We start from the raw sequence: 19,508 nt of genomic DNA on the forward strand, positions 1-19,508 counted from the left end.
CAATCAGGTATTCCGTACCTTTTGTAGTGAAGAAAATGGCTTAGATGATGTAGTTGATGGATGTTGAGATAGCTAGATGATGTAGTTGACGGATGGTGAGATGGCTAGATGATGTAGTTGATGCATGGTGAGATGGCTAGATGATGTAGTTGATGGGATGGTGAGATGGCTAGATGATGTAGTTGATGCATGGTGAGATGGCTAGATGGTGGAGTTGAGGGATGGTGAGATGGCTAGATGATGTAGTTGATGCATGGTGAGATGGCTAGATGATGTAGTTGATGCATGGTGAGATGGCTAGATGGTGGAGTTGAGGGATGGTGAGATGGCTAGATGATGTAGTTGATGCATGGTAAGATGGCTAGATGATGTAGTTGATGAATGGTGAGATGGCTAGATGATGTAGTTGATGCATGGTGAGATGGTTAGATGATGTAGTTGATGCATGGTGAGATGGCTAGATGATGTAGTTGATGCATGGTGAGATGGCTAGATGATGTAGTTGATGGGATGGTGAGATGGCTAGATGATGTAGTTGATGCATGGTGAGATGGCTAGATGATGTAGTTGATGCATGGTGAGATGGCTAGATGATGTAGTTGATGCATGGTGAGATGGCTAGATGGTGGAGTTGAGGGATGGGGAGATGGCTAGATGATGTAGTTGATGCATGGTGAGATGGCTAGATGATGTAGTTGATGGATGGTGAGATGGCTAGATGATGTAGTTGATGGGATGGTGAGATGGCTAGATGATGTAGTTGATGCATGGTGAGATGGCTAGATGATGTAGTTGATGGGATGGTGAGATGGCTAGATGATGTAGTTGATGCATGGTGAGATGGCTAGATGATGTAGTTGATGGGATGGTGAGATGGCCAGATGATGTAGTTGATGCATGGTGAGATCTTTTCTAGTTCTAGTTTCATTACCATATGCAGTGTATATGTGTGTAATGTATTTTGCCTAAAAATGGTTGGAAAAAAACAACAGGAAACCAATATTACTTTCTGGTGTTGAAACTTTTTCTCTAGTAGAATCTCTTCCTACTTGTAGCTGTATATGTATGTACATTCCAGACAAATCCAGAAACAGCTGTCGATTATGTCACTAGAACTCTCAGAATCAGGGGAAATGACTATCTTAGTCCTAAAGTAATAAGTTTACTGTCTCCCTTCGTCGACTGTGTCTAGCCCTGTGTGTACCCCCACCCCCTACCCTCACCCTTTACCATCTCCCTGTAAAAGCTGTTCTAGCTGGCTAGACATCAGATAAGCCCCCCTGTAGCAATATAACTCTCTGGCGGAAACTGTGGACGGCGTTCCTGTAATAATATTGACAGACAATTTCCTTAATGTAGGTTGGCTCTTGCTAAGATGCAGTTCACCGTGAGAGCGAACAGGGTGAAAATCTTCTCCTTCCCTGGTCACTACAAGTTATCTGTCTGTTTGTAGAGGAGGCTTGATAGAAAGATGCCTTTGGAACATTTCGGAAGTCGTTATGCCCTTTTCTGTTGACTTTTCCTATTTCAAAACTACAGGTTACGATATAAACAGAAATACATGTAGACTTAAAGGATTGACCAGTATGTTCATGTGTTCTTCCAGTCATAATATGTCTCAAGGCCTGTCTTGATCTACCTGATCTGTTTGGTACATTTTTTGTTTTTTTTCTTCCTTGTCATACATGTATATGATTTTGCTGGTCGCAAAATCTGTATTTGTCACATTTTTTTACTCGGGGCATTTTTTGTTCAGTGTGACAGAATTTTATTTTAGTTATAATTTCAGTGTGGCTCTATGGTGTCTTTTCTGGTGTCACTGTGTTGAGGTATGGTGGAGTGTTGTGTCCAGTGTTACTGTGCCGTGGTAGATGGTGTCACTCTCCTGTGGAAGGGTGTCGTGTCTGGCATTTCGACATTGTGATATGTGTACGGTGAGGTGTGTCTGGTGTCAGTACACCATGGTAGGGTGTTATGTCTGGTGTCAGTATACCACGGGAGGGTGTCACGTCTGGCATCACTACACAGTGGTACAAGTAAGGGGAGCTGTTGGGTCTGGTGGCAGTACATTGTGGTTGTGTGGGATATCATATCTGGTGTCAGTACACCATGGTAAAGTGTCATGTCTGCTGTCAGTATACTGTGATAGGGTGTCATCTCTGGCATCACTACACTGTGGTACATGTAAGGTGAGGTGTTGGGCCTGTTGTCAGTACACCGTGGTGGTGTGAGGTGTTGTGCCTGCTGTCAGTACACAGTGGTAGGGTGTCATTTCTGCTGTCAGTACACCGTGGTAGTGTACGGCGTCGCGTCTGGCATCACTACACTGTGGAACATGTACATGTCAGGTGAGGTGTTGTGCCTGGGGTAACTATGCTGTAGTAAGGTGAGGTGTCGTGTCTGGTGTCAGTACACTGTGGTAGTGTTGTTTGTCATGTATGCATGGTGTCACTAGACGGTGATAGTGTGGGGTGTTGTGTCTCGTGTCAGTACACCATGGTAGTTTGGGGTGTGTCAGGTGTGACAATACTACGGAAGAGTTTTGTTTATCATGTTTGGTAAGCAGAAAGTTAGAAGAAAAAAATTTGAAAAAAAAAAAAAAAATGTTTTACAGGTACATGCATTGTAGGCCTTCGTCTGAAGTCTGAAGTCAATTTCCTCAAGAATATTATTGGTGAACAACAAGGATCAGATTCCAAACTACATGTATCATGGACGCAGACAAAAATTGATACCATTTTGTCTTCAGGCTGCTGCTAGCACTTTAACTTCTGTTCTGTATAAGCATTGATTCCCCACCCCCCACAGTCCTCCCGCCCCCAAACACAGGAAAGTCAGGATTGATGGCTGGAGTAGGTGGTGTAATTAATTATTGGGGTATTCTCATCTGTGGGATACTTCATACCATTGTCCTCATCTCTAGGATACTTCTGCCAGTCTGCATGTACATAAAACAGCTCATTCTTCTTCACGTAGATTGTAAGGGTACGCATGTACTCATGCCGACTGTATGAGTAATTATACAGGGTAGTTTCATTGTCGGCTTTGGTTAACAGTTTTATGATGTTCACAGTGTCAACGTGTAAATCTCTGTACTCTGCATCTCCTCCCTAATTATTTCTGGTTGTCATGATGATGTGGATTAAGGCTATATCTGTTCTTCTGGTTGTTGCTGAAGGCTGAATTTCGTTATTGTGTCTGCACGATTTACTCAGTTCAGCATTCGTCTTGGTGTAATGATTTATGGCAGTGGTCATTATTAAGTGCTCATTATTAAGTGCTCATTATTAAGTGAAAGGATGAAAAATGAGCTGGTAGATTGTTTGGCAGCAGTTGAGTCTCATGGGTTGAATAACCTCTTTCAGTCCTAACATTGTATAAACTGTAATTCTTGAACTTTTTCGCATGTATGCAAGGTGTTTATTCAAGCATATTCTGAAAGCAATATTCTGTGTTGATTGATAAAATTATACTTTTTGCGATGCCCTGTAATTGGCCAAGTACATGTAGCTTTGCCTCCAAAATCACATTAAAAATGTCCATAAATTGCACCGAAAGTTGATTTTTCACATGCAAAAAGGTGGACGAATAAGGGTACAACCAGAAACTTGTGTAAAGACTGGTTGAAATTTGTCTTACTGACCACACCTACTGCAGTTCCCACTGAATAGTTTAACCTAGGCTAGTAGACAAAACATCTAAAAGCCTTCAAACACTTCTGAAGATGATTCAATAAAGCCGGATATATAAATATACCATGCATTTTTTTGGTCTACAACATGTCCACCTTCATTCCTCTTACTGTGTGCCCTTCTTCTTCTCTCTCCTCCCTTCCAATAGATTTAGCCAGAATTTGTAATCAGTCCTGTTTCCAATTTTCTCCTATTTTCCCTATCTGTCCCTTGTTATTTTTGTCAGGATAGGGTGTCTCAAAGATACTGAGACACCCCACTGGCTAAACATATGCCCTTTCCCTTCCTCCGTCCCCAACTGTACACCCCCGCCCCCCCTTGATATATACATATAGTATAGTCACACCATCCTGCTGGCCTTGCTATTGTTATATGTTGGAGAGCTGCAGCAGTAGGTATACACCAGTGTAGCAGAAATAGCAATAAAGCTATGTCAGATGATTAATATCAGAAAGGTTAAGTCAAGAAATTGTTGAACTAAATTACTTGTCAAGTTGTCAGTTTCCCACGACATTCACCCTGTAAACTGTGATGTCCATTTCATTCTTTTGTCACCTCACCTGTTTAATATCCCTCATTGATGATTGGTAACCAGGAGTAAACTGCTTTGATTGGTACTGTGTCAATTTCACATTGGAATATCCCAAGCTGTGGGTCAGTTGATTAAAAATGGTATTGGAGATGCATGTACTTGTGGTCAGTGCGTAATATACGCATGCCAGTCAGTATCTGGAATGTCGATTTCACACTACTTGTAATATATTGCCATGGACACTACATACTCTAAATTTACTCATAAAGTTTGTAAATGATTAACCTGCCCATTTTTCCTGAATCTCTGATGTCTGTTGATTTTAGAAAGGGGTTTTGAGGTTTGTTTGGAACATGGGATGACATTCTGCTGGAAAGTTGTATGTTTCATCACCATAAATAATGTTTGGTGACATTTAATCGCCTCTAAAAATGCACTTTTGTGAGTCATTTAGGCTACATGTATGCGCACATGTGTATAGCAGGTGTCAGGGTGTCTCCAAGCAGCCTGCGTGTTGTTGTACTGTAGGTTTCTCCTTGGGCTCTGCTCAGTTTCCTCCAATCATGATAAATCTCAGAAATGTTCTTGAGCCAAAAAACACCAAAATAAATAAATAAATGAATAAAAAAATCCAATTTTGTGACATTTTTGTGAAGTTGTTAGATCTGGTTTGATATTTGCATTCATGATGCACAACAGGGTATCATAACTGGCATGATGTAGTGCACAAATAGAACAGGGTAGGGAGCATTATGCCACCTCATACTCATAGGACATCAGTGTCACACAGTGGGGTTTACAGGCATGAGTCTAACACAGTGGGGTTTGCAGGCATCAGTCTAACACAGTGGGGTTTACAGGCATCAGTCTAACACAGTGGGGTTTTACAGGCATCAGTCTAACACAGTGGGGTTTACAGGCATCAGTCTAACACAGTGGGGTTTACAGGCATCAGTCTAACACAGTGGGGTTTACAGGCATCAGTCTAACACATTGGGGTTTACAGGCATCAGTCTAACACAGTTGGGGTTTGCGGGCATCAGTGTAACACAGTGGGGTTTACAGGCATCAGTCTAACACAGTTGGGGTTTGCGGGCATCAGTGTAACACAGTGGGATTTACAGGCATGAGTCTAACACAGTGGGGGTTTGCGGGCATCAGTGTGAGACAGTGGGGGTTTACAGGCATTGGTCTAACACAGTGGGGGTTTGCGGGCATCAATCTAACACATTGGGGTTTACAGGCATCGGTCTAACACAGTGGGGTTTGCGGGCATCAGTCTAACACAGTGGGGTTTACAGGCATGAGTCTAACACAGTGAGGTTTACCAGCATCAGTGTAACACAGTGAGGTTTACAGGCATCAGTGTAACCTAGTGGGGTTTACAGTCATCAGTCTAACACAGTGGGGTTTACAGGCATGAGTCTAACACAGTGGGGTTTACAGGCATGATTCTAACACAGTGGGGTTTTCAGGCATTGGTCTAACCCATGGGGGTCTACAGGCATGAGTCTAACACAGTGGGGTTTGAGGTCATCAGTCTAGCACAGTGGGGTTTGTGGGTATCAGTGTAACACAGTGGGGTTTATAGGCATCAGTCTAACACAGTGGGGTTTGCGGGCATCAGTCTAACACATTGGGGTTTTCAGGCATCAGTGTAACACAGTGGGGTTTACGTTCATCAGTCTAACACAGTGGGGTTTGCGGGCATCAGTGTAACATAGTGGGGTTTACAGGCATCAGTCAGACACAGTGGGGTTTACAGGCATCAGTGTAACACAGTGGGGTTTACAGGTATCAGTCTAACACAGTGGGATTTACAGGCATCAGTCTAACACAGTGGGGTTTACTTAAAAAAGATGTTTTAGTTCAGACCATATAAGAAAGGACTTTTATACATGTAAGTGCAGGAAAATGATATTTACTTGGGGTATATACATTTTACTTTTTTCTTTTATGAAGGAGAATGTTGGATTATTAAGGTATGTTCATCATACCTGTACATGCACAGTGTGATATTTCAGCAATGTGTTCAAGAATGCATGTTCACAGGTATGAAGTGGTATTGATTACATTTTATTGATATTGGTGCATTGTCCGTTTCCGTGTCAGCCTTGTTCAGTGCCATGACCCTGGTCCCAAGGACCAGTCCACCAATAAAACCTTGTCAAGTACGTGGATATTCCATTGATTATTCTATAATTTGCTTTCCACACAGTTACAAATTCAAGTTAGTACCTTTATTATTATTAGGGAATTGGCATGAAACACATTACAATATATTTATGCATTCTCCTCGCACACCATCTGGCCTGAAATTAAATATACATGTAGGTGGGCTATTTTTACCTGTTTTACATTATAATTAAGCTCAAATATTGCCCAAATATAGAGGTGCAAATCACATTGATCATGGTTCACATAGCAGGAAGGGGCATGATAAGCACAAAATATCTCATTACGAAGAAATAGATTTTTACAGCTTTAGATGAGCAGTTGATGTTAATGTTCTGAAGATCTCTTCCAAGTATAGCCCTGGGGCCGGTTTCATGAAGCTCACTTAGCTAAGTTTGCCCTTAACTATCATGACGACATATGTTGTAGAGATATAAAGTGCACTTAGCTAAGGGCAACTTAACACTAAGTAAGCTTCATGAAACCGGCCCCTGGGACTTTGTGGATCATGTTAACTTTGCTCCAATGTGCTTGCAGTACATTATCATGGGTCTGCCATGTTTTGTTTCCTTTTAGAGTTGCATTCTCCATAAGGCGGATGTTTGCGTATTAAAATCTGCTCTTGAGCCTCATTGTCCTGGGCCTGGTTGTTCAAAACTGGTTTAAGACTTAATACCAGATTTAACTTTCTTCAATTTGGTACTTAGCCTAAAAAAATTGTGTAAGATTATATTAAATATAAACTAAAACTGGTAGTGTTATACTTTGACATTGGACATCTGCATTGGCTGCTGAGTTTGGCTGAGAATTTAAATATAAAATATGACTTAATATTAACTAATACCCTTTCGATCGAATGGGCCCAGAGGGTTGGGGTTCCTGGTTAATCTGAGCCTGACGAATGCAAGTGCTTACATTGTGAAAACCCTGGAACCGGAATTGCCCAATTTGCGAAATGCCACATGGTTTCCCAAGGCTGCACACACGACAGCTAACTACGCGTCGCAAAATCCAACTTTTGAAGTGAGAGGTGATGTTGTGTCATCATTTTTGCGTGTTTGCGAGATGTTTTTTCACGCATATTTTGAGGGCATTATTTTGTGCAGTTTGATTAAATCATTCATTTTCTGAAGCTTGAAATAAGATGAAAAAGCGTCATACAGTTTGTTAAAGTCGCTCTTTCACATGCGAAAAGGTTGAGGAATTCGTTTACAATATGCCACTGAAAACAGCACGGTGTGATTGTTTAATTTGTGCTTCATATGTTCAGTTTTCCAGCCTAAAAAACGTACGAGTTTAACTAGTGATTGTTGCTCATTTTACCCCAGTAAATGCGCAAGAGTTGAAATTTTAGAACACTGACTCCTGTAGTGTATTTAAGAATGAAGAACAATGACTAGACTAGAGCTGAGTCGTTATTTCATGTATTTGTCAGCTTCATAAACCACGTCACATTTGATGTTTTGATTTGTGGACCAGCTGTATGTCTGTGTACGTGCACAGTATGGCAACATGCGCACTAAACAAATACCGTAATGATATTTGGGGAAAAAAAACCTAGTGGGAAGAATGCTACTGGATTCCTTCAGCTTTGTGTGCTTTGATTAGTTTGGATACGTTCCATATCCTGGTTAATTACCTCCGGAGAGAATATTTGTGACTTTGTCTCAACTAACATACTTGGAATGTAGTAGAGGCTTGTCATTTTGTGAACGACAAAATAGGAAATTTTTTTTTTGTTCTCTTTGTCACATGCTGTAGATGATTTGTACAGGTACTCGCTGCAGCCATGTTGGATCTCTAAACAAAAAATTTCGTGGTCTCTTTTGGGATGTGTCTATCGATGACTGTGCACCGGACCACAAAATTCTTTTGTCAGATATCCAACATGGCTGGGCAAGTCACCTATAGCAGAGGATAACTGCTATTCAGTGGATTTGACAACAAAATTGTCACAATTAAGTCATTGTTTCTGCGGATTGAGTGAAACAAAATGGTTTTTGTGTACAAACAAGCATTTATTCTGTTATTTTCAAACCACTTATTATTTGTCTTCTAAATTGGTGATTTCAGTATTCAAATAAAATATCTAGTTTAATTGAGAGCCTATTAAATTGTATAACAGTTTGAAGTTAAAGGAACAGGAAAGAAATAGTTTGAAGTTAAAGGAACAGGAAAGAAAAAGTTTGAAGTTAAAGGAACAGGAAAGAAAAAGTTTGAAGTTAAAGGAACAGGAAAGAAAGAGTTCGGCTGTACGTTTAGGTCTGTAGCAAAAATTTCTGTTCATAAAATAAGGTTGATGTTCGCAATCAAAAACCAACATAAATCACTCGTTGGATAAACGAGGTCTGAACGAGCAGGTTTTGAAACATAATGGGAGAGTCCATTGTGTAAGCGGGATATCACTGATGGCACGGAACTTTACAATGTTCCAGGTAAATCAAATGTGCAGCTCTATAGTGTTTTAAATAGCCCTTCTACACCGAACGGAAACTGATGTCTGGAAGATGGATAATTGGAGCAGTATGATTGGCCAAAATAAGACACCAACTGAAACATTACTCTCGGCATATAGTACTCTCCTATCTATGCATATGTATTCCAAAATGTGATCGCAATTTTATTACTGGAAACCTGTTTGCTAACAACAAGCAAAATGTTATTTTAATGACAATAATATATTGGCAAAGTCCTGCATGTAGTTGAGCACCTTTAATAGCAAAGTCTGGTACCCGCGTCCTTAAAAGTAAATGTACTTAGACATGCTCATGACATGCAACTGTTTATGGAAGGAGTCTTGTTCATTGAATGATTAACTTCACTGAAGCAAATTGCCCAATTACACCTGACCTACCTGATCGCATTTTAGTTCCGTTGCCCTGATTCTGTCAGCACTCAAAGTGAGGCTCTGTACATGGGGTACTCACATACGAGAATTAGGGGCCTGTTTCACATGCACAGACGTGTATTTCCATGGCAACCGGTAGTACAAGTATATTTATTGCGTGCATGTATAACTCCAGGGTAGAAGTCAGGAGACCCTGTTATCAAACCTGCGTCGGGTCATAACAAATTCTTTAAAAATCGTACCTGCTGCTGTCTTGGTTGGTACTCAGCACTGAGAGGTTAGAGCAAGGAAACATGACTGGTTGGCCTGCTGTCAGTATATTGTGACTCGGTTAGGTGTCATGCTTGGTGTCTTTGGCATGATACTTCAGTGGGGACAGCACCTTGGTGGCATGGACTTGCCCTGCCACAAGAAGACACAATATATGTACACTCATCTAATAACTCCTAGTGGTCATGCAACCGAAAACCACAAGCATACATACCTACTTACAGTACATATGTAGCATGTAGCACTGCATTAACTCTGTGAAATTTGCCCTAGGGAATTTTGCTTGCTCTAATAGTGATCTTGATCAAGGAGTCTTATGTCATTTGAAAAACTTGACTGACATTTGACTGACAAGGATTGATATGTAATGGAGCAGAGTGCTATTCTTGGGTCTCTTAATTGACACTATAATGGACACTGTAACAGACACTATAATGAACACCGTAGTATTCAAAAGAGCCCCCATTTTTAATACAAAACCAGGCAACATGGAATATTTCAAAATAGGCAGATATGATATCTGGTACTGCAGTATCTGATGCAAAATTGCTTTTGCTTGACATTTAGAGTTAAGAGATGAGCCAAGTACTGGGGCTGTTTTCACAAAGCCATTTCTGACTAACCCTAATTCCTCAACCTTTTTGCATATGAAAGAGCAACTTTCAGTGCAATGTATGCACACTTTTACTTTGATTTTGGAGACAACACTACATTGGTTGGATTGGCTAGTTTCAGGACTTCACAAAAAGTATAATTTTATCAGTCAACATAGAATAATGCCATCAGAATATACTTGAGTAAACACCTTGCAAACATTCAAAAAAGTTGAAGAATTACAGTAAATTTGAAAAATTCAGTTTTAAAGCTCTTTTTTGGGACCCAGTGAATAAAAATTGTCACCACTACAGAAACGTTATCTAAAGACAGTTGTTTCAAATTTCATCTTCCAGTATCAAAACATTAGGCATTGTGACAAGGTTTTAAATTTTGGCGTAAGTCAGAATTGTCTCTGTTATGTGAAATTGGCACTTGGTCACTCAGTCTCAGTGATGTCTGCTAATTAGCCGACCAAGATTGGTGGTAACATGTGGGGATTCTCGTATTAAAACCACCACTTCAGGTAAAAAATCGATGTCTTTAACTATTGAAGGTACCATGCTAACAAAAAAACAGGCGATAAAAGATCGGATGATGTCAGAAGTTTGACTGATTGACAGACCAATTAGCCAATAGACAGGCCGATAGACAAAAGCAACTTGTGAAATCGAAGTGGGGATTTGTGTAAAGAGCTCTATAAAGTGTAGCCAAAAAATAGCTGGCTTCTTCCCTCATTTCTTAATCCTAAACAACAATCAAATAAATAAATAAACGTCTTAATTAATGTTCATTTGTGACAACGGTACAGAAGTGTTTCTCCATACCCCACCCCTCTTGACCCTCCCAGCCTCATCAAGCACTTCCCATTATAGACTATTGACAGAATATTAGATTTTGATGGTGTTTGCAGTGTGGATCATATTGAGGGCTGTATCAGAGTGATATCGGCCTATCGTGCCAAACTTTGGGACAGTACTCATTGCTCACTCATCCCCTGTCTGTATTACTGATGTCCAGTTGAATTAGGCTACTGCACCATTATCGGACAATTTCAAATAGGTCCTGTAATCAGGTTTTAGGGTTCAAAACCAGGTTTGTACCTTGATCTACCCTGAAGTCAGTTTAGCTGTGTAGATGGTTGGATCGTGACTTCAGGCAGCTGATAATCAATTGTTGGTTTCTTATCACCCACTCTCATGTATAATTTTGTGGCCATCAATTTTAGCTTGAATGTAAATTATTGACCTTTTTTAGGAGAAAAAATGGAAACAAAGTTTTGTTTTATCAGCAAGAGACAGCCGCCGTAAATTTTTAAGAAATATTATAATTTTTTAATTTCTACTGGTAGAATATTTTCTCATTTTGCTTTATCAACAAAATAAAGCCGCCGTAAATTTTAAGAAATATTATTAATTAATTAACTTTTAATCTTTAACTACAGCTGTAGTAGTATATTTTCTCATTTTGTTTTATCAGAAAGAGACAGCCGCCGTAAATTTTTAAGACATATTATAAACTTTTAATCTTCTACGTGTAGTATATTTTCTCATTGTTAATCCATATGACATGAACCTTGTTACTGGTCAACAAAACAAAAAATTATTTTGGGCAAGACTTTCATAATTTATAGGTAATAATAACTGTGTGTAGCATCTGAGATTTTGAGAAAAATATCCTGAGAAACAGATAATTAACCTTGCCTTTATCAGGTTATGGACACGTTCATGGTTCTAAAATGGATCCATAGAACTACATGTACAGGCTGATTTAAATTCTTCCAGCTCTCTCTAAGATACTTGAAAAGCATGTGGCAAACCAGATAAATGAATTCTTATCAACAAATGAGCTGTTGCATGAACTACAGTTGTGATCCCATCAATCATTCCAAACTGCACTCACACAAACACTGCTGATAACCGGCTTTCACGGATGGATAAAGGTCAGCGGGACAGGTATGTTGGATATTGATCTTATAAAGGCATTTGACCTTGTCAGCCACCAACTATTGCTACAGAAATTGACTTGCTATCAATTTAGTAACAAATGTCTTTCGTGGTTTCAAAGTTACCTATCACACAGAAAACAAAAAGTCTCTTTAGGAAGTGTTCAATCTGAACTACATGAAATAATGTGCGTAGTCCCCCAGGGCTCTATACCTGGGCCTCCACTGTTCCTTATTTTCATAAATGATCTCCCCCTACAATTATTGATCTGTTTGTGGATGACACAACGGTATCAACATCAGCCAAAAAAATGGAAAGTGTAGAGACAGCACCAGGAAACAAAAGCAAAAGAATACTGCAGTGGTGCAACGATAATGACATGGCAATCAACCGTGATAACACAACGTGCATCACAGGTGGTTCATGGCAGTGTATAGCTAATTGGGAGAGAAAACTTCACTTAGAAATTGATGGACAAGAAGTTGAAAATGTCAAGTATACAAGGCTTCTAGGTGTAACAAATTAATGATAGGTTGTCCTGAGAGAAACAAACTGAGAATCAGTGTAAATCTACATCATCCAAGCTCACATTGTTACAAAAGATTAAAAAGTATCTACCACACCATGCCAGAATTTTGTTGTATGATGCTTATGTACAATCATTGTTGGATTACTTTCACACAATATGGTGCAGTGGTTCTAAAGAGTCAATTCAATGTATGTTACTCCTTCAGAAATGTGCAGCACGGATTAATTTTAAATGTACAATATACGACACCAAGTCAAAACTGTTCAGAATCTTGAAATGGATGACGATGTATGAAACACTCATGCTGCACAAAGACGTACTAAGGTTAAACACCTAAACGGACTAACCGCAAGCTACCCCTATCAGCCTGTTTATCTACACTGCAACTTTCTATCAAACTAACCTTCGATTTACCACCTCCATGAACCTCATCCCCCCCAAAACCTACAACCAGTGCCATTAAAAATTCTTTCAGATATTCTGGGGTGACATTGTGGAGCCGACTGCCTATACACGTTAAAAAAATCACAGAATGTCAGTGTGTAGTCTTTGATCATCTTACATCAGGTTCATCCGTATTTTATATATACTGTATAGACTTTGTAAATAACCTTTTGTGTCAATCTCTGTATGCACGCGGGACTTATTGATCTCCTTCAAAAAATAACGTATTATTATTATTATTATCGTTATTATGTGATCAGTGGTTTCTATGGTGAACCCTGATTGGCCAAGTGAATAAAGTTGTTTGTATGGGAGGAAACCAGGCAGAGCCCTGGAGAAACCTACAACCATGGGCTTGTTGCTGGCAGACCTTTCCATGTACGTCAGGAGAGGAAGCCAGCCTCGAACTGGACTTGAACTCACAGCGGTCGCATTGTTGAGAGGCTCCTGGGTCATAATAGTGCAACACTAGCATTCTAACCACTAGGCCACAGAGCCACTAAAAGTTAAAAAGCATTTCCACTGTTAGTATGTATGCATGTACATGTAGCGTGTCTGTGTTTTTTTGTTGTTTTTTTTTATATTTATACTGCAGGTTACTACCCTTTTGGTTCCCTTTAGTTTAAACACGGTTTAGTCTACACCTGAGAAAGTTTTGGATTTCAGGTATCTGTATGTCACGTCTCAGGTTCTGAGTATTGCAACTCTCAGCTTATGTCAGCTAAGTGTTGTCATAGCAACTAGAATTCAATCTGGATGGCTTTCAGCAAAATAACCATGCCTGATTAAATAATTCTGTTATCAAAAGGAATATTGATAAAGGATTATGTGGTCATATGAAATAAGTATCTGGCTGGCGTAATGCAAAATCGATTGAAGCATTTCTCTGTTTTTTTGTCTGTTTTTACCTCATTAGGATTGCAGCCGACGGTTTCCCTTGCGCTCAGTTCCAAGTAAGTTTAATCAATACCCTTGTTTATATTCAATTCTCAAGAATTAGCAGATTTGTTTTCTTATGTACAATAAATGTATCTTCAATCTATAAAATGAGAGCTGGAATATTCTGGAGCATGTTAAGTGAAAAGGAAATTAAATGAATTGTGGCTGAATCCATCCTAAAAAATAACATTTACTGCTGGGCAATAAATTTGCCGGTGTCCAAGTAGAGGTAACTGTGATTAAACCTGTCATCGTGCACCATATCCAAGAAAGATGCCCCAAGCTGTCACCTACCCAGTTTGCCTCTCCATCTGCAGGCGCCAGTGATTCAGACTGCTATTGTTTTTTCTCCCACCACTGTGCATGAAACTGTTAACATATTAGCAGGCCTCCATCATCAGTCCTGTACAGGGGCCAGAATGTTTGGGTATTCACTGGTTTTTGATTGTTTAGTTCTTTATTTGATTGGTGTTTTATGCCATACTCAAGACTACATTTATTTCACTTATGCAGGAAATGGCCAGCATAAAAAATATGATGTTTGGAAACTGGGAAGAGCTTCACGTCAGGATAAATATGATGACCTCAAATTGATCCCAGGTCATCACAAATATAACTTGCATATGTAGATAATTCACATAATAATAATATCTGAACGAATATTTGTACTACAGGTCTGCCAACAACCTGCGGAAGGTCGTAGGTTTCCACCCACCATAATATTGTCTGCAGTCGTATAAGTGAAATATTCTTGAGTACGGCGTAAAACACCAATCAAATAAATCAATATTTGTGGTACATGTATATACACTTCCATATTGTTTTCCAGTGATATAATTGGTATCTAATGCATTTGACACCTTTAAATTGTATTGGATGGTCTGAGTTTGTGTTGAGGTTGTCACTATGAAGAGCTCAAAATCTCAAACCTTTTCACCGCTACTATATTGATTTATTTATTTGTTTGGTGTTTTACGCCGTACTCAAGATTATTCCATTTATACGACAACGACCAGCATTATGGTGGGAGGAAACCATGCTCTGCCCAGAGGAAACCCACGGCCTTCCATAGGTTGACCTCTATTGTAGGCGTGATAATAATAACGTTGTGATCATTATGTGTGAACAACATGAGTGAAGTAAAATCTGAATAGATTATGTGTGAACAGCATGTGTGAAGTAAAATCTGAATAGATTATGTGTGAACAGCATGTGTGAAGTAAAATCTGAATAAATTATTTGTGAACAGCATGAGTGAAGTAAAATCTGAATAGATTATGTGTGAACAGCATGAGTGAAGTAAAATCTGAATAGATTATGTGTGAACAACATGAGTGAAGTAAAATCTGAATAGATTATGTGTGAACAACATGAGTGAAGTAAAATCTGAATAGGTTATGTGTGAACAACATGAGTGAAGTAAAATCTGAATAGGTTATTTGTGAACAACATGAGTGAAGTAAAATCTGAATAGATTATGTGTGAACAGCATGAGTGAAGTAAAATCTGAATAGATTATGTGTGAACAGCAGGAGTGAAGTAAAATCTGAATAGATTATGTGTGATCAACATGAGTGAAGTAAAATCTGAATAGATTATGTGTGAACAACATGAGTGAAGTAAAATCTGAATAGATTATGTGTGAACAGCATGAGTGAAGTAAAATCTGAATAGGTTATTTGTGAACAACATGAGTGAAGTAAAATCTGAATAGATTATGTGTGAACAACATGAGTGAAGTAAAATCTGAATAGATTATGCGTGAACAACATGAGTGAAGTAAAATCTGAATAGATTATATGTGAACAGCATGAGTGAAGTAAAATCTGAATAGATTATGTGTGAACAACATGAGTGAAGTAAAATCTGAATAGATTATATGTGAACAGCATGAGTGAAGTAAAATCTGAATAGATTATGTGTGAACAACATGAGTGAAGTAAAATCTGAATAGATTGTGTGAACAGCATGAGTGAAGTAAAATCTGAATAGATTGTGTGAACAGCATGAGTCAGACATGATTTTTTTCCACTTTTTAGCGGAAAATGCTGAAAATGACCTGTACACTACTAACAATGTCTGAACCAGAAAAAATCTGTTACATGTATTAAATTTTGGCTTGGGTACAAAAATGCATTCTTCTCTCTGTCCAGAAGATTAGAGTTCTGTGGGGACAAAGCAGATGGGAAAATCTGTAAGTCAGAAAACAGTGTTGGTTTTCTTCATATTTTACAGGATTCTAGTTTGATTTTAATAGCCAAAAACGTCCCAGAATCCATTTTCAGCCACGCAGATTTTTCCAGCTTACGGGGCCTAGGCGGCCCCTGGACCCCGGCCTTTTTGGGCTATGATAGTAAATTTCAGCTATTTTCTTCGTTCCCCACAATCATGTCTGATGAGTGAAGTAAAATCTGAATAGATTATGCGTGAACAACATGAGTGAAGTAAAATCTGAATAGATTATTTGTGAACAGCATGAGTGAAGTAAAATCTGAATAGATTATGTGTGAACAACATGAGTGAAGTAAATCTGAATAGATTATTTGTGAACAGCATGAGTGAAGTAAAACCTGAATAGATTATGTGTGAACAACATGAGTGAAGTAAAATCTGAATAGATTATGCGTGAACAGCATGAGTGAAGTAAAATCTGAATAGGTTATGTGTGAACAACATGAGTGAAGTAAAATCTGAATAGGTTATGTGTGAACAACATGAGTGAAGTATAATCTGAATAAATTATTTGAGGAACTATTTTTTGACTCTCTGACTTTTTCAGATGAAGACACATTACTCAGACCACAGAGGATATTACTGGCAAGTCCTAAGTAAGTATTTGACCGAACGGATGAGTTCCACTAGGGGAGATGTGATTCTGAAATCCTATGTGATACAGTCAGCAGTTTGATACAGTCAGCAGTGCGATACAGTCAACAGTGTGATGTAGTCAGCAGTGTGGTACAGTCAGCTGTGCCATACAGTCAGCGGTGCGATACAGTCAGCAGTGCGATACAGTCAGCTGTGCGATACAGTCAGCATTGCGATACAGTCAGCTGTGCGATACAGTCAGCAGTGCGATACAGTAAATGATGTCTTACTGTAAACGGGCTTGCCACAGTCATGAAAAAACTTCGAACAGTGATAAATGAATTTTCCAGTCATCAAGTATCATGAAAAAGTGATGAATGTTGAAAATCTAAGAGAAAGTCATGTATTTTTTTGTTTCTGAATGTAAACATATATACTTGTGTGTTCTATTAAAACTTAGCATGATATATTTCCCCGCCTTTTCCCCAGTGTTGTGAAGAAAAATCTGCCCTTCTGTAGCAACCATCTACTATATATACTATCTTTTAAATAAAGTTTTGCATGTACAGAATACACATTCAGAAGAACATAAAGGCCTCAAGATGAAACTTTTGTGCCAACACTAAAGCTTTTCTGATATGAAATTAATCGAAGTTTACAAAAAATTCTTATCCTATTTTATAGTTGAAATACATTCATTGCTTGTGTATGGTATGGACCTATAATGGTATCATGCATTCCTTCAAATATGGTATTAGTGGTCATGTGACTGAAAAATTGTTAAGTGCGATGTAAAACCCCAAGCATTCGTTCATTCATGGTAAGGTTTTGTTGTTGCTGTGTTTACAGTGGCTCGTCAGGGAGTGTGAAATGTGTGGTCACAATGCTAGGAGACATGCTCTGTGAGGCCGTAAGTATGTGTGCTCCGCTTCAAATCTGACAAATTTTATACATAACTATAATGATGCATACATAGGTGGGAAGATCAGGCAGCAACCTGCCAATGGTCGTGGGTTTCCCCCTGGCTGTGTATGGTTTCCTCCCACCATAATGCTGGCCGGCGGCGTAAAGGTGAAATATCCTTGAGTACGACGTAAACCACAATCAAATAAATAAATAAATACGCACATTTTGCCTAATACTGATTATATCGATGTTAGAAAGGTGTTTTGAGCTGTGCTGGGAAGGTATGGTGATATCCAGGTAACAGCGCTTAAGTTTTTCTCATAAAATATTAATCAAACTTCACAAAAAGCTCTTAAGTTCTCCCTTAAGGAGAGAAAATGAGACAGAATCAAACAAAATGTGTCACTTGAAAAATGCTAAACTTTAGATGAAAATACAGCATAGCAAATTTGCCCCTGTTCCACAAAGACAACTTGAAGGTAAGTTGTACATGTTATTAAATATATAAACTACATTTGCCGACGTGGCCAGTTTCAGGGCCTAAGTAAACTAATCTATTGAAACAGGAGACTGTGGCCATTTTTTTTTTGTTGGGCTCTCAGACATAGCCCTTTACCAAAGTCAGTATTAATCTGAGTTTCATTGGTTGGTTGTTTTTTTCTCGTCACCAGGATGTAAACTTCAAACACAAGCAGGGTAACAGCAGTCAGCATTTCAGGACTTCCATCAAACCAGATGTACCCTGGAGGCTTCAACAGGTATGGTCATAAAGACGCTGAGACGATTCTTCCCACGGTACGGGCAGTATAGGGATAATTACCTTATACTCACCTAATCACCGCTGCTCCAAAAAGTCTTTAAATCTCGAAATACTTCAAATATAGCATCAGATCATTTTGCACAAAGTAACTTGTTGAATGTGTTCTATAGTATTGAAATGGAATGATATTTGCTGACCCAATAAACCATTTCTGTGCCAGGGTCAGTGGTTCTGTAGGTGCACCTGATAATGTGAAGCAATAAAAACATGATTCTATTTACCTCCCTTGTTTGCTGGGACCCTTTAGGTTCAGGATGCTGGGAATCACCTATGTAGAGCCATCAGGTCTCTGGAGGATAGAGACAAGAACCAGTGTTTCCAGTCCGCCACAGAAGTTATCATGGTATGACATTTCACTCCCTTCAGCACATGTGCGACTCTCTCTGCTAGCTTTATATTACTGCCGCCTGTGGACAAGTTTGGCCTTTGAACTCTGATTAGAATCATGTTGTACATACTTTACATAGAGAGAATTTGTATGTATCTAGCAATAATAGAAATAGTCTTTGTGTTTTCTGACATTATTTCCTGCCTCATTTAGTACAGTGACCCCAGTGACCTTGATGGTGGTCAATTTTTTACCTCCAAAATTTGCTAGTGGTGGCAGTGATGTTAAGTGAACGCACGGACTGTAAGGGTATCGTTATGACATAACCATAGTTATTTCACAACAGACGTGGAAACAAACCTAAACGACAACAACCTCTGGCCAAGCCTGAAAACCAGCTCAGTATATTAACTGTCATAAATGTAGTCCTAGTTTGATTAAAATTTTGTTTGCATATTCCTATCCTGATGGGGAAGCTCTGTGACTGAGGGTGTTAGCACGCCAGCATGGAGACTCTCACCAATGTGCACGATGTGAGTTCAAGTCCAGCTCATGCTGGCTTCCTGTCCAGCCAAACACAGTCTGGCAACATCTGTCAATAGCCAGCAGATGGTCAGGGGTTTCCCCAGGGCTCTGCTTGGTTACCTCCCCCAATATTGCTTGCCCCTGTCATATAA

General features: G+C 39.2%; 1 protein-coding gene across 1 annotated transcript in view; it reads left to right on the top strand.

The window, feature by feature from the left end:
* The window catches only part of LOC135477112 (protein rogdi-like), a 42,363-nt gene that overhangs the window by 15,267 nt on the left and 7,588 nt on the right, over positions 1–19,508 (top strand). The window contains exons 3-7 of the mRNA XM_064757266.1: positions 13,947–13,983; positions 16,749–16,797; positions 17,627–17,687; positions 18,355–18,441; positions 18,751–18,846. Coding sequence (XP_064613336.1) covers positions 13,947–13,983; positions 16,749–16,797; positions 17,627–17,687; positions 18,355–18,441; positions 18,751–18,846 — 330 coding nt within the window. The remainder of the gene's footprint in view (positions 1–13,946; positions 13,984–16,748; positions 16,798–17,626; positions 17,688–18,354; positions 18,442–18,750; positions 18,847–19,508) is intronic.

Source organism: Liolophura sinensis, chromosome 10, assembly GCF_032854445.1.
Source record: "Liolophura sinensis isolate JHLJ2023 chromosome 10, CUHK_Ljap_v2, whole genome shotgun sequence".
Taxonomy (NCBI): domain Eukaryota; kingdom Metazoa; phylum Mollusca; class Polyplacophora; order Chitonida; family Chitonidae; genus Liolophura; species Liolophura sinensis.